Source organism: Carassius carassius, chromosome 50 (genome assembly GCF_963082965.1).
Source record: "Carassius carassius chromosome 50, fCarCar2.1, whole genome shotgun sequence".
In the NCBI taxonomy this organism is placed as follows: domain Eukaryota; kingdom Metazoa; phylum Chordata; class Actinopteri; order Cypriniformes; family Cyprinidae; genus Carassius; species Carassius carassius.
The window spans coordinates 9,970,225-9,992,978 of NC_081804.1; the positions used below are offsets into that span (position 1 = coordinate 9,970,225).

General features: G+C 38.5%; 3 protein-coding genes across 7 annotated transcripts in view; 1 reads left to right on the forward strand and 2 right to left on the reverse strand.

Moving 5' to 3' along the window:
• LOC132133269 (transcription initiation factor TFIID subunit 4-like) overlaps nt 1–4,485 on the forward strand; it is a 41,357-nt gene extending 36,872 nt beyond the window's left edge. For 2 of the 3 annotated variants that reach the window (XM_059546072.1, XM_059546074.1), the window contains exon 14: nt 356–1,952. In XM_059546072.1, the coding sequence (XP_059402055.1) occupies nt 356–529 (174 nt within the window). In that variant the 3' untranslated portion in view covers nt 530–1,952. Of the gene's footprint in view, nt 1–355; nt 1,953–4,345 lie in introns of those variants that run through there. The other variant, XM_059546073.1, reaches the window with a different exon arrangement.
• On the reverse strand, nt 2,636–14,961 carry LOC132133271 (BTB/POZ domain-containing protein kctd15-like). Of its 2 annotated transcripts, none has more exons than XM_059546078.1 (5): nt 14,680–14,961; nt 12,620–12,795; nt 11,443–11,587; nt 8,456–8,761; nt 2,636–4,539 (listed from the first exon to the last, which is right to left on the reverse strand). In XM_059546078.1, exons 1-5 carry the CDS (start codon nt 14,689–14,691, stop codon nt 4,381–4,383), a joined length of 798 nt encoding a protein of 265 aa, XP_059402061.1. In that variant the 5' UTR covers nt 14,692–14,961; the 3' UTR covers nt 2,636–4,380. The 2 variants fall into 2 exon arrangements, with proteins under 2 accessions (XP_059402061.1, XP_059402062.1); XM_059546079.1 differs by lacking the exon at nt 14,680–14,961 and adding an exon at nt 14,385–14,672.
• A 2,732-nt stretch (nt 14,962–17,693) lies between these two features.
• LOC132133270 (carbohydrate sulfotransferase 8-like) overlaps nt 17,694–22,754 on the reverse strand; it is a 95,305-nt gene continuing 90,244 nt past the window's right edge. For both annotated transcript variants that reach the window (XM_059546075.1, XM_059546077.1), the window contains exons 3-4: nt 20,505–20,545; nt 17,694–19,442 (exon numbers count right to left, since the gene is read on the reverse strand). In XM_059546075.1, coding sequence (XP_059402058.1) covers nt 18,363–19,442; nt 20,505–20,545 — 1,121 coding nt within the window. In that variant the 3' untranslated portion in view covers nt 17,694–18,362. The remainder of the gene's footprint in view (nt 19,443–20,504; nt 20,546–22,754) is intronic.

Below are 22,754 nucleotides of genomic sequence, written 5' to 3' on the forward strand. Positions count from 1 at the left end.
GACTTCTCAGTTGTTTGCTGCTTTAATTTTGGGTGCTATTTTTTTATAGAAAAGAATCACCCCATTTAAAATAATCACATTTTGTTGCTTCGCAGCCAGAAATGAAGATGGACACAGTTTCTATCCAGCTGTATTTACTCATTACAACTTCTAGCAACCAGGTGAAAGTTGGGGAAAGGATCACCCCCGTGTGTCAGAATTTTGTTGAACCACCTTTAGTCTGTTGGGATTCAATTTGCCACCTACCACCGTTTTTCATCAATCACAGCCTTGGCAAACCTTTATCCACCAGTCATGTTAAAAATGAGTGAAAAACGACAATGACCTAATGAATTCTTTCTTTATTCCCTTTCAGTTTCCTGCAGGCTCCTCCGGATCAGCGACCGGTTCTACCTCATCCTCCTCATCCTCAGTCCGGCAGACCCGGCAGCGCGTCACCCGGGTCAACCTCAGGGACTTGATCTTCTGCTTGGAGCAGGAGCGAACCACAGCCAGGTCCATGCTGCTCTACAAGGCCCTTCTGAAGTAGCAGTGATCCAGTGAGATGGACGAGATCATCCACGCTAATGGTACTCTCAGTAATACATTCAAGTCTTCCTCTCCTTCTCCGCATTCATCTCCAGTTTGTGCCTTCAGACTCACCGGTGGCATGAACTCTTTGTTCAGTTTGAGCGCGTTTTTGTAAAACTTCCAAACGTAGGCATTCTGGAGATGAGAAGGTTCGGGAAAAGCCCAAAAGGCGGCGGCTGTGGACACCGTGTGGTTTTTTTTTTTCTCTGAGTCACCGTTTTATGGTTTTATTTCCCCTTTGTTTTGGATTAATGAGCCATCATTTTGAGCAATGTTGAACTTGGACTGGTTTTATGTTTCAGGATAGAGATCGAGATTTTTTGTTTTATATAAATAGCAGCTGGACTTGTTTTTTCCGAAAGCCTCATTTGCAATAGAGACACTGGAAATGTGAATGCAAAGTTCCTGGTTTTAGAGGTCTAACAAGTCAGGAGTATTTTTAGTAACTTATAAGTAGCGCATCTTTAAGTCTCTAAGGATCCGTGTGGATGTTTTCAGTTTTTTTTTTTTTTTTGTTACTGATTTCTGCAAAATGAAGAAACTCTGTGTTGTAAAACACTGACTGTCTTTCATCCTATTGGATGGTCTTTTGAAATTCAGTGACGGTTTTGTCTCACACACTTAGTGTGGGGTTATAGGTGTGTACAGTTTCACTAGTGTCTGTGTTAAGTATACTGTGAAATGGTGCCTTACGTGGCCCTCCTGGGGCACCATTATTTTTAATCAAATCCAAGGCATGGAATTATCTAATATGCTCATACTAATATGCATCGCTTCACCAATGATTCTAGAGCAGGATCTCTCGTAACTTATTTGTGGAGAAATGGCAGGTTGTGTGTGCTGTTAATTTGACCATTTTTTTTATATACATTCAAAATGGAGTGGCTTTGACGGACTGCAGTGATGATTTTAAAATACGGTCGCATTTTGTATCATGTACTTTTGTGTTTGAAATTCAAGTTCACTATAAATTTAGTATCTGTCATTGGGCATTATTTTATGTCTCGAATACCGAATATTTGTATACTGCCCTTTATGACATGCAGTAAGAGAGGACATGTTTGACATTTACATTTTGGCATTGTACAGATGTATGTTGGGAGGCGGTCAGCGTTCATGTCGTGTGCAATGATTCCTTTGAGATCTGAGGCAAATCTTTTTCCATCTCTCAGATTGGTTTTAATTAGTATTGTTTGTACTGGCATTTGGACAAACAGTATTGTTGATGGAAGGATTGTCTTTTGTCTAAAAACATATCTATTAGAATTTCTATTTTTGCTAAATTTAACCATTTTTAAATGTTTGGTTGGTTTGGAAAAAAAGTGCTTATCTCTATTAAATTTGTACTTTTGTAAAAGAATAAAGTTCCTAATTATACTCCCGCCAAGACTTTCTTTGATGTTGTTTTACATGGTCAAAACATGGAATCAAAATGGTTTACTTGAACTTTCTTGCCGTCTTTCATCAAAATGCATTATTTTTGGATGATGTCAATTAGGCCACACAGGCTGTTAGTAACGTTAATCATAATACAACCTTACATCCTATAACCAGCAGGTAAAAGATCAAATAAATGTGCTCTGATTCCTAGGCCTTTTTTTTTGCTGTTGTTTTTCACAGTTGACTGAAAACTCATTCGAGTGAAACACTATTACTGCCCACATTTCATGATTCAGTTTCTGATTGAAAACGTCTAGTCCTGTCCTACTTTTTCAGTTTTTGTATTAGAAAATTAACCGTCATTGATCTGTTGTAAACTATTCATGTTTCATGTTCAAAAATGTATTTTTTAATCAAAATGTTAATGTTATGTTGAAATGGGATGCTTCTTCCTGCTGACATGTGCCATACTTCTCCATTCATTAAGTCTACTGAAACTCCGCCCCATCTGCCTTCATCCAATCAACAATCAACTGATAGAACCTTTTTGTTTCTATTCCGATATTCCATTTCACACTGAGTTTTTGACTAACTCTGACCATGTTCATGCCATTTAGTGTTTACTTGAAATGTTCCCTGTCATTTGTATCAAGTTTTCCCGACACATTCACATGCATGCTGCCAGTGGTTTTAAAATAGGGAAAGAACTCCAATAATTTATTAAAAGTTCGTTTATCAACACCAATTACAAAAAGAATGTGACAATTCAAATAAACACATGCCTGACATACCACTGATTCATATCAATAATCCATTACAAAAAATGTTTTATTTAAATAATATACATTTGGACCATACTGCAATATACATCTTGACACAACATCCATTAGAGCAGTATTTCAATTAAGATTTATGTAATGTTCGACATGGCTTCTCTGATAATCGTCTTTTTAATGTTCTTGTCCTTGTATTCGGAAACCGAACGGCTGTTGCAGAGCAGCGAGATGACAAGTTGCATTCAGAGGGGCGTGCGAAGCGTCTATAAGCCTTTATGTACAATGTACAACAAATCGAGGAAATCTGAAGACGTAGCATAAAAGAAATCCTGGCCAGTTAAGACGACACTTAGCATAACAACATAACCGTGACATTTCAGTGACCCTTCTTTTTGAAATGGCGAGGCAAAGAACTCTTATTAAATGTGCCTTTTTACAACACATTATGCAATTCAGTCTGTTTACCAGCCACGAAGTTAACCTTTCAAGTTTATTCTCCCTCAGTCTTTCTCCAAGTGGCTCTGATTGCGATGTTTTGCTAAGGGAGAGTGAGTAAAAGGGATTGTGGGAAAGTGACCTTAACTTCTGGAAAGTCTCTTCTGTCTCCAGGCGTTAGGGGCACAGTAATTCCCCTCTCAAGCGGTCCGAGTATCGGCCCCTGAAAGTGCTGAATTCGTTAACAACCTGAATCATTTTTACAAAGGTGCCTTAATCAAACAAGATGTTATTTTGGACACATAGGGCATTGAATATACAAAAGATCATTATTTTTTAACCGTTCACTCAAAGCAATTATGTATAATGAACTTTCCGAAGCGACTAGTTTTGAAGAAAACGGGCACCCAAAAGAAAGTGGAGGATTTAGCAATGCCATCAGAAAAGCTCTCCCACATGAGTCCATGTTTTCCTTTTAGACATGCTCAAACAAAAAGCCTCTCTGCCCAGCACTGAATGCATTACCAGATCGTCTGCTTTAGCCACCATGTAGCCTCAAGTCAAAGCGTCAGTGCGGCCACCTCCAGACCGCACTTACAACCAAATGACTTCTGAGGACTGCTCTCGTATCCTTCATGTAGTGAGACAACAGCAATAAACCTGTAGGTCATAAAAGAACTGATTTACATAGATGAGACTGGAAAATGAGAACATTAGATATCTAGATTAAAAATGGATCAGAGGACCGACTTTGTATTTTGTGGTTAATTTCGCCCGGGAGCTTGGAAATCAGACTGCTGCATCATTTGGAAGTGTTCTAGCAGGAAGGTGCGCTCGCCATAAACGCAGCTTCCTTGTAGAGTTCCTCTTTTCGCTCTTTTACGCACATATAAAGGTGAACTTATGTTATGGATCTGTACTGTGGAAATATAAATGACTGAATGCATTTTTCATCACTTGAGCCAAAGAAATAGCTAAAAGGTTCAACTGGAGGTCAATAGTTGAAAAGCCATCCAGTGACTCGCTTGGGTTTGTAAAACATCATCTTGGGCAGATTTGGGGTCATTGATAAAATTACTCATACATTAAGATTTCAGTCCTCTTGGAGTCCGAAGAGTTGAAGTAAACTCTTCTCACAAATTAAGTCTTCTATTTGTCCACTGGCATTTTTTTTCTTTTGACAGCAGACTGAGGTGTTTGTGGTTGACGCAAGAGCCGGCTAGTCCAGAGGCTCCTGTTTTATCCTGATGGGTGTGTGGCTGGTCTGACACCGTCTGTCTTCCCGACTCAGGATGTATTCGCTGAACTGGGAGGAGTCCACCCCCCCGCCGCACGACGCCACCATGCTGAAGCCTTTCTGGAACAGTCTCTCCAGAACCTAGGACAGACCAGGGACATTTTAATTATACTGTTGTATTATAAGAAACTCAGAACTTCATATAGTTGAATTAATACACCAACAGTCTCTCCAGAACCTAGGAGAAACCAGGGCCATGTTTGAGTATTTTGAGAGGTTTTCCATACAATATGAGAACCTCAGTATCAGTACTACACCTAATTGCGACAAGACATCACCATACCAAACCATTTTGAAAAGGTCCCTACAGGACCAAGGAGAAACCAGGGAAAATGTGTTTTAAAATTTAAGCAATTCATATAGTTGCATCAACAATGCTGAACCCTTTTAGAAAAAGTCTCTTTGGGACCTAAATGAGACCAGTGGACATTTCTAGTACCGTATTTTTCGGACTATAAGTCGCACCTGAGTATAAGTTGCATCAGTCGAAAAATACGCCATGATGAGGAAAAGAACATATATAAGTCGCACTGGACTATAAGTCGCATTTATTTAGAACCAAGAACCAAGAGAAAACATGACCGTCTACAGCCGCAAGAGGGCGCTCTATGTCTTCAGTGTAGACTACAGGAGCACTGAGCAGCATAGAGCGCCCTCTCATGGCTGGAGACGGTAATGTTTTCTATTGATTCATTTCTCTTGGTTCATTTCTCTCTGTTCATGTCAAATTAATTTTGATAAATAAGTCGCACCTGACTATAAGTCTATGAAAACTATGAAAAAAAGTGCGACTTATAGTCTGGAAAATACGGTATTTTGAGATGAAGCTTTCAATCAAATAAATGAAATATTTCTTGAACTATATTAGCACTTCACAAAAATGTATCAAGATGGCCCCGGACTGAACCTGAATTTGCAACAGTCTCTCCAGGACCTAGATGAAACCAGGGGAGATTTTTTAGTACTTTGATATTAAGCCTTCCATTTTATTATTTAGAGAAGTTATTTGCTAAAAATTTTGAAATAATTAATTTATGCTACTCATTACATAATTGCATAAAGATGGCAACCCTTTCTAGCACCATTTCTCCAGGACCTAAGAGAAACCAGGGGAATTTTTCTTTTAGAGATTTGTAAGATTAAGATCGGCTGAATATGAGAAACTTGGTATGAGTTTTTTGGAAGTAAACTCCTATTTATGCCACTCTATCAGCACTTCACATAGTTGCATCAAGAAGCATTTAAAATGTGCAATCTCAGTAACAGTGCTATCAACAACTTCACGCTTGCATTACCCTCAGACGTTTCTCACTCCAGACCATCCACCCGGGATGAGAAGGAGCGAGCAGACATCCCCTGGGCTGTTTACAGGGGTTTGATGCGGAGTCAAATGAGAATAGGCTCCCCCACTGACAGCCCACACTGAAGCTGCCCAGGCTCTTTCATTACAAACCTAATACACACAATCTCGGCTACTGTCAGAGATCCCTCACCGAGAGCCGTCTCTGGGCGGCCGCTGTCGCTGTCATTCCCGCCGCCACAAAAAGCCAACGAAATGTTTTATCTGTTGGAGTGCTTGTAGATTTTTTTGAAATTCAATACATGCAGCCTTGAGTATTCACTTACTCCTGCACTTCTTTCAAGTGTGCTTCACATGAAAATGAAAGTTCTGGCTCGGGGCTACAGAGCCTGATAAAAGTCCCTCCGCCAAAAAATAATAATAAAAAAAAAATAGAAGACGAAGGAATTGGTTGAACTGCACAAGGCCTGAGAAAAAAAGTCCACCCTTATCCTCACTTTGGAAGTTGAGGCTGCGGAGAAACTTGTAGAGGAAATGAACACTTATGACTTACGCACAGATGAAGTATGAAAGAAATCAGCAGATGAGGCCTACCATGCACAAAGAAAGATTGCTCTTTTCAAGAACATATATCGGCATTAAGGCTCGTGTAAGGTTTCAGTTGCATCAGTATTACAGAAGCGAGGTTTAATACTTTGAAGCTTGTTCTTTTTGTGTGATTTTTTTTTTTACTTTTTCCATTGGATTTGGAAAATGTGTCTTAAAGGGATAGTCCACCAAAAAATGAAAATGATTTCATCATTTACTAAGATGATTTTGAAAAATGCCTCAGTGTTTGCTGACCCTTTAATGAGTTCAGTGTTGTTTTGGACACCACTGACTTTCATTATATTGTCAAAAACAGTATTCAAAATATCTTCTATTCCACAGAGTGCAATCTGGGTGAAATATACATTTAATTTGTATTTAATCCATTCCTTTAATAAAATGTAGAGTTCCTCCTAAAGACAGAATGAATACATATAGACTCTAGATTTAGTAAGACACAAGCTTTTATACTTGAGAGGGTTGTGACGCTCTATATTACAGTGTCACAAGCCTCTCAAGTATTCAGGCATTGATATCTGAAGGCTTATGATTTTGACATTACACTCATTGCGCTGATGGTTGCATCACTTACTAACTTTCTTACAGTAAACGGCTACAATTTCTTGGCAACAAACTGGCTCTCTCTCTCTCTGTCTTTTTCCATATCTCTCATCCTCTTTCAGTCCTCTTTGATCCATCTTCTCATATTTCATTGGTGGGTTTTCGTGAACACCCGAGATGTGTGACAAAGACGCAGTTAAGTGCGCAGAAGTGGGGGGAAAATAAGTGTTATCAGACACACTAATTAGTTATACAGTAAGTCAATTAGGCGTGTGTAAAAAAGTAGCGTAAACCAGTTTAGGTTGTTCAAAGAAACCAAAGTACAGTATTAAAAATGTAGCATGTGTGTTTAAAATGCTTCAGGCACAGAAATGTTGGAGCACTTTTTCAAACAGTGAGATTTGTCTTAAGGACGAGTTAAAAATAAATTATGCATATCATTTCCCTCTCTTCTCTTCTCGGTTTCATGACTACATATTCCCCACATTAGCATCGCCTCCAGGATTCAAGGTACCGGACATTATAAAACGTATGTATGTGGATGTGTCTGCGTGTATGCCAGGATGTGTGTCTATTTTAACACCTTTCAAACAGTCTAATCGTGAAGTATGTGAGAAGATGACATGGGGCATAACTGCACCTCTGCAGCTGTGGAGCCACACCTGCCTGCTTCATCTTGCACCCGCTCACATCTCTTCAGGCTGACAGTCAAGCTTCAGCACAGCACGCTCAATATCCCAGCAATCAGCCCAAACTCAAGTCCAAGTCAAAACTTGAGCTAATGCTTTATAATAGGCTCATTGATATGGCACAAGTGATTGACAGTCTTATTTAATTAAAGATTTAATTTGATATTGAAACATAATTATTAATTTTATTTTAAAGCTTTTTGACCATTTTTGGGGATTGGGATGTTGCAGCTCAGGTTCAATCCAGCATTTCCAACTCGAGCATTATGGTTTATTGTGCTTGGATTACACTTGTCAAATTATATATATATTTATATTTGAAAAAAATATTTTCATTTCGATTTTTTTTTTTCATTGTGACATACACTTTATTGCAACATTACGTTCTTATAACTGTAATTTGTAATAGTCATTTTCTCTGGATTCGCCCAAGTACGTACTATGGTTTAAAAGTTTGGGGTCATTAAGATTTTTTTGTGTATTTGAAAGAACTGCTATTCAGCCAGGATCCATTAAATTAATTATGAATGGCAGTAAAGACATTTATTATATTATAAAATAAATGCTGTTCTTTTAAACTTTCTAATTATCCAAGAATCCTGAAAAAACAACTAGCACAGTTTCCATAAAAATATGAAGCGGTGAAATTTGCCATCACAGGAATAAATTACATTTTAAAATATAATAGAAAACAGTTATTTTAAATTGTTATAGTATTTACTGTATTTTTGGTCAAATATATGCAGTCATGGTGAGCATAAAAGACTTCTTTCAAAAACATTAAAATAGTAGTGTATTAGTCAGTGATGATGTTTTAGTCAGTGAATATTGTTTTAGTATTACTCCGTGACTGCTGTACCTGCACAGAGTTGAGCCTGCAGTAGCCATTCAGGGGAAAGCGAATTACGTGGGTTGGGTCCTGGTTCCATCCGGCATTGACTGAATTGCACATGACATCCCCTGTCTCTGGGAAAATCTCCTCTATGAGGGCCTTGTCCCCACTGATGGCAATCCTCTCGCCCAGGTCAGGGGTCACCCGCACCACCAGGCACTCGCAGGGCTGAGCTGTCCGTCGCTGCTCCCGGTCCTGTTTCCAGCGCTCCAGCTCTTTCACCATGGGCGTCAGCTGGTAATATCGAGCCTCCTCGTACAGCAGCTGGAACTCCTGCAGGAGCAACACATGGATGTGAATGTATGCACGGAAAGAACAAAAACAACAACCCATTCAGCAAATGATTGAATGAGCAGATAAACAGACCAACCATGGAGTATATGATTGAACAAGCAGACAATAACATTCAAACACATGAATGAATGAACAAATCAAACAAAACAAATGTATGTAAACATTTATGAATGAACAAACAGGTAAGATTAACCAGCTATTGAGTGAATGAATGAATAAGCAGACCAAAAATGCACAACAACAAACAAATGACTAAAACAACCCACTGAGCAAATTAATGAACAGGGACACAAACTAACCGCCAAGTGTGCGAACGAATAAGCAAATAACCACCAACTGGCCAAACGGATGTGCAAAAAAGCCCCCCGGCTCTCCCCTCACTCACAGACTCTCTGGTCGGACAGCACAGACTGCTGCCTCTGCCTGAGGCGTCCTTCACCCTCCAGCACATTTACCACACTTACACTCGCCTTTCATTCACCACTAAACCAGATGGCAACAAGCCTCAGTCCTACCATTACAATCACTGCAAAAATTAACATATTACGATAAACATGGTGGTATGAGCATATATTGAGGAAAATTAATGATAAACCAAAATAAGTGGTGTTACTACTTGTTACTACTTTACCTGAATTCAACCTATTCCATATATTTAACCAAAGTAAAAAAAAATTTTAACTATTAAATATGACAAAACATATATTATTTCATGAAATGAATTGAATTAGTTCCTCTGACCTATTATTAAAACGTAATATTAAAACTTATAAAGATATATATATATATGCTCCATGTGTTGGTTAATAACACGTTGTTAACATCCATCAAACATCCTGTATGACAAAATTGACCTTACTGTTTGCGGTCTCAAAAAAGATTTTTTGAATTTTGGATTATCAAACTCATATTTTGCCAGTTCTCATTAGATTAGGAAAAGTCATGAAGCGTTAACCTGATACTTCAATGTTAATGTTTTCCGAGATATTAAAAGGGCCTTGGGGTCTCCCAGACCCCAAACATGAGGCCTGAAAGCCATTTCTACTGGATGACAGCATTCTTTGGTTGTGCGCCTGGTGGCCGTGAGAGAGCCGGCTCTTCATCCACAGCCTGTGAGCTACTCATTCCACTGCAGGCTACACCACGGAGAACAATAGCACCAACCAGCTCACACACAACTCTCTTTTACAATTACCACAAGAAAAGGAGTTGTTTTCTTACCCGCACCCCTCCCTCAGCCTCTCTTCTTTCTCTCCCTCTTTATTCCCTATGTTCCTTTCTTCAGCCCATACTGGTGCTGACAACATGGATACAGAGACCTTAGGCCTTCGGGTTCTTGCTAATTCAAAGAAAAACAAGCTGCGCTTCTTTCCCAGGTCTGCAGCGAAAGCTGGGTATGTTTTAACAGGGCTTCTTCAGTGACTCACTTTTGGGAAAGAGAATGTAAAAGCAACGGCCCACAGAAAAGCGAATTTAGTCTTTAGGCCTTATCCATATGGACAAATGAAGCTGGATGCTGGATGCGCTACACGGTTTTCAAGTGCAAAACTCTTCTAGAAGAACAAAAATGTTGTTAAGTAAGTTAATAAGTTGAGTCTAATAAATTCACAAACGTAACAGACATCTGGGAGGAGATCAAATGTATCGCATCACCTCTGACAGGAGGTGCTGCTCCATCCGACAACATGACAACATGCTTATAAACGGCTTCATCTGAAAATATTCAGTGGGTTTTTATAGCAACATAGGCTCTGGATGAAAAAGAAAGGGTAATAAGTGTGAAGGTTTCTAGACCTCAAACCCAACAGTGAACAGCTCATGTAGTCATTGAGTTTTGATGGGTGAAGTGTGAAACGTTAAGCATAATGGGATGTGATGATGTGCATATTTTATGTTCTGTTATCAAACAGTGGAGGAAAACTACCCACGAGCCTGAGGTGCAAATAACTAGTCTCACTCGAATGAATCCCACTGAAACAAAAACCTTTACCCATTTGAGGCGGGCATAATACTTTAACTTATGTACTGGCATTGAAGAAAGGATTGACAGCTACTGTACGAGTGCATGAAATCAGAAATTACATTTCACACTATTTTAAATTGAACTTTAAACTTCAACTTTTATCTTGTTTTGTTTTATAATTTTGCTATAAATGTGCTTGGCATTCTCAGGCCAAGTTGGAAAGGTTTGCACCAATATGCAAAGGAATGACCAAGATGTTAGAAATCAGAAATTGAACTTCACACTATTTTGACTCTGAATTTTTTCTATTCTGTTTTAATTTTATTACATTGTTTATTTTATTTATGTTATTTTGCTATAAATTCACATTGCTATAAACGTGCTTGGCCAATGTGGAAGGTTTTTTTTATCAGTATATAAGGAATTGGCAAGATGTCTCACTTCCTGTCTGCCATCTTAGCCAGCAAACAGGTTAAGTTGTTTGAAACAGTATAATCATAGTATTCAACAAGCACCCAGTGATATTTGAGACATGAAGCTTAAGATCATTCCAAACACATGGAAACTGAGTAAAACTGCGGTGTGGTTCTGTCTGGGTCCTTTCTGCATATTTGAGCTCAAGGCTATTGACGCGATGCTAAAAGAGGAACTAAATGTAAGCTCTGACCTGCTGAAGAGACAGTCATGTGCAGGTTACCTTGAAGTCGTCAGGAAGAAGCAGTTTGCTGGTTCTCAGGTAGCTCAGGATAAAGCGGAATATCTCTCCATCTCTGTCGATAAAATAATGCTGCTTCAGACTGTCCAAAACAATCGGTTCAGTGCCGTTGAACAGACGACTGATTCTGCAGGGAAAAGATGTAAATCAATGATTTTTAATTTTAAAAAATCATTTGGTTTTAAAAGTTTTATGCAAGCACTACACTACATTAAGAACGATTTTGCTCATATCATGTCATATTGTAAAAGGTATTCTCTAAAAAACTGCTGTCTCTTCACATTTACATTTGAAATAAGTTTAACGGCGAATGTATAAGTTGCTTATTTAACCTGATTTAATTGCTGAAATGGGGTCAAGCATTTGGATTTATGTCGCATGCTATTTCTGTTCTTTGGATAAACAGATTTGATCTTAGCAAAATGTTCTTATTTCATTCTTCCGTCCGTTCTTTCTCTCTCTCATTCTGGAAACCGATGCAAAACACTTAATAAGAAAACCAATCCCCCCTTTAGTGCCTCGGGTGCTCCTTTTCTCATATGGTCTTGCCGTTCCCCCAGTTAGAATTTCACCATATAGCTTTAGGCAATCTTAGTTTTTCATCTCAACCTCTCTCTTTTTTTTCTTCCTCCAAAAAGCAATTAAAATGCTGCCTGCTTTTCACCCTCCCCCCATTTTCCTCTCCTCCCTCCTTCCCTTTGCTCTCTTGCTCCATATCCATTAATAAATCAGAGCGAGCCACGCTCTCTGTTAACCTGAACAGATGTGGCAAAGCTCTCACACTTTTTTCCCCATCTTGAAGACACACACACATGTACATCTCTAACAGGTGGTGGCCCTTTACCTCCCTTTATCCGCAAATCTCCATAGATTACGGTTGGGATGGATGCAGCAGGTAGGAAATGCATGACTCTACAAGTGACTTTTGATCACAAAAAAAATGAACTTAAAGTCATTTAAAAATAGCGCATTTTAATCTATCGCTCCATTTATACATAGATTAATAGTTTAACACTCAAATACGCATAACATAACAGTTACAAAGGCAAAAATGATGAACTTCTCACGACAGCTTGACACAATTATGACACATAGTTTTACATCAACATCAGTCATAAACCCTGAAAAACGGTCAGCGTCAAATCACAGCTGGTCTTACCTGGAGTCTGGGTATTTGGTGAGGGTGGCCAGACTGCTGGTGTACATGTGCCCGCCTACATCAATGTGGACTGGAGCGTTCGCTTTAGTCAGCTGAGCCGGCAGTGGGATTCCCTGAGAGGCCAGAGGAGACACTGGGGACCGGGTCAAAGACAGCCGAGACATGCTCCTTCCCTCCTGCACAAACAGCACAGTATCAAATAAACAGCTCCTGGTTCCCCTCTCCCCTTCAATCTCTGAGATCTAAGGTGCGACTCTGGCCTGCAAGCATGCAGGAGATCACTTTTACATCTTCCCTCAAATTGCGTTTTTACCTTAAGAATTAGCACCACAAGTCTAATTAAGAAAATTTGCCTGCCGTTTTTTTCCCCTCCTTTTTTCATAGAACCGGAGGGGAGAAATGGAGTGATGCTTATTAGCGAGCACGAAAGGGAGAGAACGAGAGAGCGAAAGAGAGAGAGAGAGGGATGGATCCTAGTACTGTAGGTGTCTACCTCCAGGGAAAGAGAGGGAAAAGTGTAAACTCCTAATTAAAGGCATTGGGCGAATGTGTGAGATGCAAAACACCTCTTCACCAGCAGCTTTTCAGTTCTTTAAAAGTTTCTAAAAGAGCAAATGAATCAACATTTTGAATTGAAGCCAAAAATTTGAGTAAATAAGACTTTTGCTTCCACAAGGACAAATATAGAAATCGAAATGATGTTGCATCATAATAAAGTTTCAATTAGTGCTAAAGGTTCTAAATGATGCTACATTCAAACATTTAATCTCATCGTCCTCTCCTTAGTAATTACAGCTCTATACATTATTCCTTAGGGAGTATGATGCTTGACTGCTATTGTGGCAAGAATCGACCTTTGTTTGGACTAACGAACAATTCTGCTTTAACAGATGGTGAAAGTCCCATTTCCAGAGGCAAAATGCCTGAAGCAATGTGTGCCCATGGTGTACATCAGACTTACACACTCTGTATAGGATGATGTATCTCATGTCTAGTCATTAGATTTAAAATCAAATCTCAAAAATTAAACTGGTCGCTTAACTATAGGCTAGTAAAGTTGTAAAATATGTTTAAAAAGACAAACAGCTGCAATATTATGAAGAGTATAGGCCTATCTATACACATAGGATTTTTGGCCTGGGTAGAACTGCCCCACTTTTCACTATATATATATATATATATATATATATATATATATATATATATATATATATATATATATAAATATCAATCAGTGAATCTATAGCGCCACGGCTAAAGAAATAATATTTTACAAGAGTTGCGAGTGTTCATTCGTCTGAATTGTATTTGATGACATTAAAATACAGAGTTTCGAGAAATAATGACAAGAAATCATATATTTTTTGTAAAATCCGAAAAGCAAACGTACAATTATAGTATAGTCACACACACACACACATATATATATATATATATATATATATATATATATATATTAGGTCGAAACTGGGAAAGTTTAAGAGTGTGAGTGCAAAATGAGATATCATCAAAGAGTACAACAAAGTGAGAAATAATAGTTTGTGATGTCAAAAATTGCGCCAGGTCCCTGGAGTGCGTAAAATAGCCCTACAACTCTCCGTAGCGCACTTCCTGTACGCAGTGGGCATACAGTAGTGCTCTGACCTCTCATTGTATCCTCAAATCAGCCCTCCCGGATCTAAAACTGCATAAGCACGACACACTGAGAACGAACGCAAAGATGCGCCAGAGAAAACATTCGAGAATTTGACAGAATCCACCGTACCGTTTCAAACATTTTAGGATGTCCGACGCGACCTGAGGAGGATTCTAGCAGACTGTCTCTGGTGAAGGTCGCTCGTCCTTTAGAAAGAACTTTTTTCGTAATATTTTCTCGGCACTCCAAGAGCTCCTCGTACAGAATCCGGCGACAATTCCGTTCAGAATCCAGCGGAATCTAACGCAGCGCTATATATAGGTCGCTGTGGCTTTAAAAACTCGCTTAAAACACAGAGCATAGACTGCTATAGACACTTTCCACAAAAGCTACACAGGGGAGTCAGTCAAGGCTGCGTCCTTACCTTGGAAGACATAGCTGTAAATGTATCTTCAGCCCTCTTTAAAACATGAGATCGATCGTGGCGTGTCTTAGCCTCGCTTTTTTTCTTTCTTGCTCTTTTTTTCTGTTGAAGCGTGAGAGTGCGTTGAAGGCTCTGCGTTCCAGCCCGAATAACAGAGGACAGCTGAACAAGAATTCTTGCTCAAGGCTCTCCAAACGCCCCGGGGCAGGATTAGGCTACAATTAGCTCAACCCTGCCTGAGCTGGGGCGAGTTACTAGAACAACATCTGATCTTGCTATTCACATTTTGGAAGTATGCGTATATGTGCGTTTCAATCGCATTTATCTTCATTTATCGTTTACTGAACAATATGTGCATGCGCAGGGATAACGGTTCACTAGGTTACCTGTGTGCATGTCTTTGATTAACCTTCATCGAGCAAAAGAGAAACAATCTTTTGTTTCAAACGGCATTACATATTCTGCGTTATGATTTATGAAATTTTCCCCCCTCGTCTTTTTGATTTACGTTTCTTTTCCAGATAATCTTACGGGCTCAAAATAATGTATCTTCGTAATTTGGTTTAATATGTTTCTCACAGAGTTCTAATAATGTTCTGTTGGCCATGAAAACTCAATGACGTATATCGATATGCATTGTGCCTCTGCAAAAGACGCCCACACAACCGCCGCGAGCCAAACGCGCCATTTCAATTTTTTGCGCGCGGCTAGATAGAGATGTCTGCCATGGCACGCAGCTTTCAGGTGGAAGACAGACTCATTGTGCTGAAAACATCTTTACGAGAAGGTTACTTGACAGTTTCAGACCACTGTAATATTGTTCCCATTCTCCTTAAAATGTTCTGTACCTTGACATCTGGCGCCAACAAGTGACCAAACTAAACGCAGCCACAAAAAAAAAAAAAAAAAAAAAAAAAACGTTTTACAGCATTTTCAAAACATCTCTTTTTAGATGCAGTTATAACGTAGCATGAAAACGTCAACTAAAACAGGATACAAACAAAGTATCTGAAATAATAAAACGTATTAGTAACGGTTTGAAAAGAACTAAAGGGTAGGTCAGACGTCAATGTAACCAGCGTTTATGACAAAAACAACATACCGAACGTTGATGACGCGTTGGGGCATATGCACATTTAAGTGAAATTTTAAAAGCGTACATTTTCCTAAAGTACCTAAAAACGCGTTTAAACGCAGTTGTATCTGCTGGGAACCCGAACAACCAACGACCAGAGAACAAATAAATAAATAATTAAAAAGCAATATATTTCATTTCAGTTTTTAGTTGTGCAAAGGGAATGATGGAACCCTTCATTTTCTTGTCACAAATTTGAATTTTAGAATTTATTTCCCAATTACCTTTGGCAATCTTCTGGAACAGAACTAATGTAACAGAACAGAAAAATGTTATCACCTTCCACATAATAGTCCACATTCTCGAGTGAAAACACAGCAAAGCAAATCTGTTTGTATACAGGAATATGTTGCAAATTATTTGGACTTAACAGCCGCATTTTTCTCGCCTTTGGCTGAAATTAGTTTCCCACATCAGACGAGCAGCAGGAAGACAAGATATTTTTGTTCAATTAAAGGAACAAGCCCGGAGTTAGTTCAATTACTTGACGCTGGAGGAAGATGTAAATTTAAAGATTTAAATAGCTTAGAATGTTGCCTCGAGCGCCTGCACTTCATTTCCTTAATTTACAGAGAGATGAGGGGAGTAATGGTTATCCCAATGATGTGCATCATGCCAACAAACTATATATCTGAGTAACACTTACCATCATTGGTCTTACAGTTGCGTTTATATTAAGCCAGTCAAATAAAACAGCCCGAAGACAGTAAAACAAAAGCGGCCAGGACAGGTAATCAATAGCAAAAATCTAAAACTTTCACACTTCGCATGAATTAGTCCCAGTCATCCGTAGGACTTTATTAACATTAAAATTAACATTGTTAATTCATAACCACTAATAGTATTTAAATTATAGTGTTAAAAGTTGAATGATATTATTTAATATCATTTTTTATGTATATGTATTTCAAGTATGATAAATGATTAGAAATTTGGAAGCTTTAGCCACTGTTGAGAGACAGCTGTAATTCCTGTGCAACATTCATGAATTCATAAATAAGTCTACATAGCCTATTGATGCCTGTGTCCCTCATTAAACCACAGCGCCATCTGCTGGACATGGTATGCAACGCCAAACATCTCACCTTCTCACCTGAAACGACTTTGAACATTTTTGATTGCTGTTGCATTTTGTCTACACTTCTTTTGGTAATTAGATTTCCAAGAGTCTTTTTGTAATAACTTAATTTCTAAAAGTTAGTTCTCTTGCCTCCAGCTCCTTCCATTCCAAAACCCAATCATATGGAGAGACTAATTTTTCTCTTGCCCTCCTCCTTTTTAAATATGGTTTTGGTGCTGAAGAAAGAAAAATGAGGATTTTCTTTGTTCTGTCTTCCACGTGACAAATGGTAGCTGATTTGATGTGCCCTTTGAGTCTGTAGATTGTGAGAGAGAACAGGATGTCAAAGCCCCAGGCCCTGTCAGATAAGGAGGGGGTAACGAGGGGGTGGAGCTAAAAAACCGCAGTTGCTCCAGGCGGCAGAGGACTTATTGGAGTGGGAGGACAAGATGTAAAGATCAACAGCAGTTTTGACTGCTGCAAGTGGGGGGGGGGGGGTGCTTTTGTTTCCAATACTGGGATAAAGTGGCAGAAAAATAATACACACACACACACACACACACACACACACACATATATATACTGTATGAACTCATTTTAAAATATGTATGTAACTACATATTATCTTGATGCCTCCAACAAGAAAAAAAAAGTTAGATAACAAAAAAAAAATATGGAACTAACCTTCAAACAAAAGGCGAACAAGGTTATGAGATTTCTGTACGTCTTCTGGCCACCGAGACCTAGAAATGACTTGATTGATTTTTGATTTGCCATTATAACAATAAAGAAGGTAATAACACAGAGATGTCATCTAAATAACATTAAAATATTGTGCTTACATTTATTGATTTACAGAAAATGTTGTAATATGAGAAAAGTGAAAATAAGGCAAGGGTGTAGCAAATCATTGAAAATACTCACAGCTAAAATCCCTTTCCTTTGACACTAAACATTATGCTACATTTTAGACACTCTTAGTACAGGCTATTCATTCTCGGCAGTCTGAGAAAACAAATCACACAACCAACAAAGGGACAGTTCACCCAAAAATGAAAATTCGGACATTTACTCACCTTCACGTCATTCCAAACCTGTGAAACACAAAAGAAGATATTCTGAAAAATGACCCTATTGACTGTCGTTGCATTTAGAAAAGCAGCTGCAACATTCTTCAAAATATTTTGTTATTTGTTCAATGAGGTTTGGAACGACATGAAGAGTGAGTACATCATGTCCAATTTTTTCATTTTTGTGGAGATTATTCCATTAAGGGTTTTTTTATTGAATAGAATTGAATACATTTTGGAAATAACAAGATAACCGCAAGGACCAGCCTGCAGAGATAAATATAGAGTGTGATTAATATTTCAGATCGAAATTTGTTAACCAATAAACAGAATATCTTTAAAGTAATAAAATTACCTCACTAGGACATAAATGTAAACACCAGGCCAACAGAAAGTTCATGAGATTTCTGTAAAAGCCTCAGTGTAAATCTTTAAACGGTTTGGAGTAGTTGAACATCAGATAGTCCATGTAGTAAAAGTCATACGCCCTTTGTCTCTCTGTCACGTTTAGTTGTGAAAAATATCTTCTTGTGATTTCCAAAGATGTCCTTTCTGCATTAGGGTTCCTGTCTTTAAAACTAGGGAATGTTAAATTGCTAGGAGCACTGATGCTTCTCAAAAGGAAATTGGCTTCTTCCTCCAGAGTCTCAAATTTCCCAATGAAATCATAGTCCAGTAGGCAAGGGCTGCAAAGATGTCCTACGGGCTCCCAGTGGATGTCCATGCCAACCGGCCGATGCACATCTAACAAATACTGCATGAATTCCTTGAAGGTCACACCGGCTCCCGTGCGTAAGGCATACTGTGTCGCATTGCTGCGGTATTTTGAGATGATGGGTTTTCCAAACACTGGGTGGTAGTATGAGTTTGGACTTTCAAACTTGTCCCGAAAAGCTGACACTAGCCTTTCGAAAGGTTCCCTCAGGAAGAGGACTTTGGTGTAGTTCTTCAGACGATGAATGATGCCCTTTTGATCAAATGAGTCTAGACGCTTAAGATGATTCCCATAATGCACCTCGTCATGTTGAATCTCTTCAGTGGAAGAAGCGAGACCTTGAAGCACCATGAGCACCCTCTTCCAGTTGGAGCAGCCCGCCTTGGGCACCTCACAGTAGAGGAGTTTGTGCTTGTCCTCCACAAAGATACGGGACACATGCATGCGGGTTATAGTCTGTTTGGTGGTTCCGCTTGTGTATTTGGCACAGACCTCCCTCATAAGTCTCTGACGGGATTGCTGCACCTGGGTCCTTCGCTCTGGGTTCTCCTTGATCAGGCCAGGAGGGTCAGCATTAAGCTGCTGGACAAGTGAGCCACTCTTGAGGAGGAGTTTACGGTGGCTCTTTGTGACATGGGCAGCAGGGATGTCTCTGGGGTTGATTAGAGAGGAATGCTGGACCCATGGGAAGACTGGAAGCTGCACCGGTTGCACAGGTCTAGGAAAGCTGTCCTCTGCTGGATCAGATTCTTTGTCATTGTCAGGACAATAAGGACATGGTTCCTGCAATTTAGAGAATAAGAGTACTGTCAGCATCAATAATAGTTTATTTTTATTTAGGCACAGCCTTGTGAAAAAGCAGTGCGCATAATTGTACTGAATGTGCATTTGTAGTGTACTTCAAATCCTAAAAGTAAAAAAAAAAAAAAAATATATATATATATATATATATATAATATATATATTAATTAAATAAAAGGCCACTTAAGTTTATTTAGAAAGTGCATTTTCATCACTGTGTTTCTTAACACACTTAAGTGGATTTTAAAAAAGTAGACTTTGTAATAACTTTTACTTTAAAAAAACATCATTGTTTTAATAATAATTTTCATGCTTTAAAGGAGTACACTTATTTTGAGGTTAAAACATTAAAGCACATGCAAAGTACTTGAGTATAATTGTTTTAATTCAACTTCATTGCAAATGTGTAAATACATGATACACAAGTATCAATAGAAATGACATTAAAGTATATTTTAGTTAAAAATAAATTATTGAAAGAACTCTCGAGTTGATCTAATTGCATTTAATATATATTTAATATATACATTATCTTTCAATTTCAATTAACATACAATTAAGTGTTCAAAAATATTACATTAAGTTCGCTCTCTTTGCTGTTTGAATAACTTTGGAAGGTTATAAAAAAATGAATTCATTACATCCGTGTTCATAATTCAGATATCTCTGGATGGTGAAAACGACATTTCCCATCTTTCACTATTCTTCGCCTTTGATATTGCTTTGGAAATGTGACTAAAATTAGCGGCGAAAACTTACATATTGTGCCTTTAAAAAAGGCAAATCATTGTTAATTCAATAAACTAGTGAGGTTGTTAAACGTGCATTTGAAGAGTTTAGTAGAGTTTAAAAAGATGTATAGTACAGGCCCTAAATATTTTAGGGACTCTATAAATAGAAGGGAAGGTTGGGGTTTTAAAATCTTGTCTCTCCAATGGCAGCCACCAAGTGGTGCTCGTGCACAATAATTCCAGCAGCCACTGCACTTGAAGTGAAGCAGGCACTTGCGTAAAAGCCTGTGATCGTTCAGATGGATAGCGTTACCTTTCTTATTGCCTGTACTTGGGAGAATATGACCTTTGCACCTGAGGGAAAAGAAAGAGAGGGATCGTTAATATGACATTTCAATCTTATACATTTTTACAACCCATGTACCATGAAAGTGAACTTCTGGGTTCAGGAATTTTCATTGAGCTGCTTACATTCAAACTGCAACCAACAATAAGTTATACTTAAAGCCTTAGTCCGCCCTAATACGCTGAAATAAAGGAGCATATGGCTCAGTGAAGTGGTGTCCTTGCTGGTGTTTTCCACCTCTTACATAGACAGAGTTTAGAGAAAGGCTGGGTGGACGGAGGGAGGTTGACTCCTGTGGTCGACTGCTAATGTTTATGTGCCACTGCTTGCAGCAGCTCCAGATGGTCTCCCAGCAGCATGACAAACATCATCTTGACATCAAAGGTTATTGTGAATGAACAGAAGTGTGTGTCCAAAGATATTCAGAAACATATCCGTTAGTATTCACTATGGGAAAAGTCTGAAGTGTATGCCTTCTTAATGGGGAATGAGATTAGAAGATGGCCTGAGTCATACTGAATCAGACTCTGCAGCTGTAATCTGTTCATACATTAAATAAAAAAATCAACAATCTCAAGAACCATTTCCCACTTTAAAGAACCTTTTTACAATGTAAATGTTGTGTATGTTAAAGTTTCTTCATGGAAGCATCAGTTCATATGAGTCAGTCAGTCAGACTCAAAAGTTAATGGTTTGAATCAGACTCACTAAAATGAATCATTCAGAACCGTTATTGAGTTCACCACCGACTGACTGAACAAGTCATTTTTCAGTAAACCTGGAACATTTGTCTTTTTATTGACCTTGAAATTGACAATATAATTAAAAATCAATCAGTTCCTGACCTACATTAGTCCTGTTTGATATTCTGTGTTATTCGAAAATCCATGACAGTACATAAGTAAAATGGGTTGCAAAAAGCATTCAAATTAAAAAAAGTTAAATTTGTCTTCTCAAAGTTCTTGAAAACAATAGTTTATTGCACTGGTGCATAAACATACATCTTTAATCTGATGTGGAAGTTCCCTGCAGTGAGGAAATCATATAGTTAAATTGTAGTTACATATAGAGAGTATACATTTTAAAGAGAATTTGCTAAATATTCATGGTGTTTCTTCTCTTTTATTCATAAATTAATAGAATCAATTTGTGTCATAATGCATCATATTTAATCTGGCCACAATACTGTGTGTTGTCGTATGTTAGTGTATACTAGGCTCCCCACATACAGTTGCCCTTTTAATCTAGCAAACATTGTGTATAATTTAGGTCAAGTATCCAAGGACCCATTCATGCCTATAACTGAGAGATGCACATAAGAAACATCTTCATCTTTTTTTATGCAGTTTTTTTGCATGTCAAAGTACATTTTCATGGTTTATGAAAATGCAAATAATGTACACCAAAAAGTGATCAAAATAGGATAATTATTATTTTTTTATCATTTCTGTTCATATTTTTATTTTAAATGTAAATTGTATAAAGACTTCCCAACTATTCATTTCTTTGAAAAGTCTTATTTTTATAGCTGTTTAATAGATGTTTGGAATCTCTGTAGGGTGCAGACATCTCATTTAACTAAAAAGTAAAAAGTGGCACAGCTTATTATTCCTTAGTATTGCTCACTTTACAAATGAAATTGCTACAATTCGGAGGCCTCAACTTTCTGTTGTAAAGTAATAATAATAAAATGAATATCAAGCAGCACAGTATGAAAGATAAGATGAAAAGATAGTATGATCTTGCACGGATGCACAGACTTGTGCATTGACCTAACTGCAAGCAATTCTCTTCACGCTCTATGGGTCTGCAAGATCTCTCTGAGTGGGAGGAGGTGAGACCGGGAGGAAAGGCGAAGGCAGGAGAGATTGTGTGAAAGATAACAGATGATCCCTGTAAACAGCTAATGTCTTTGCCTCTGTGCGTCTCCCTCCTGCTGCTGCTGGCAGATCACTCAGGTCTATTAGATCAGAGTCTCGTCAGAGACGGCCGAACTAAACAACATGAGATGAAGCAGGAGAGCGACGCTGCTGCACGGTGGGAGCTGGCAGTAATGGAGCACTGCAGACAGCCTCGCTCCCCATGACTTCACAGCTTATGAATAACTCAAATCCTGGGAAGAGAGCAGGAACATGGAACAAGGGTCCCATCCCCTTCTGATCTACTTGAACACTGTAGTAGCCGCTTGTCCTTAGTAAAGTTATGTTTTTATAAAAG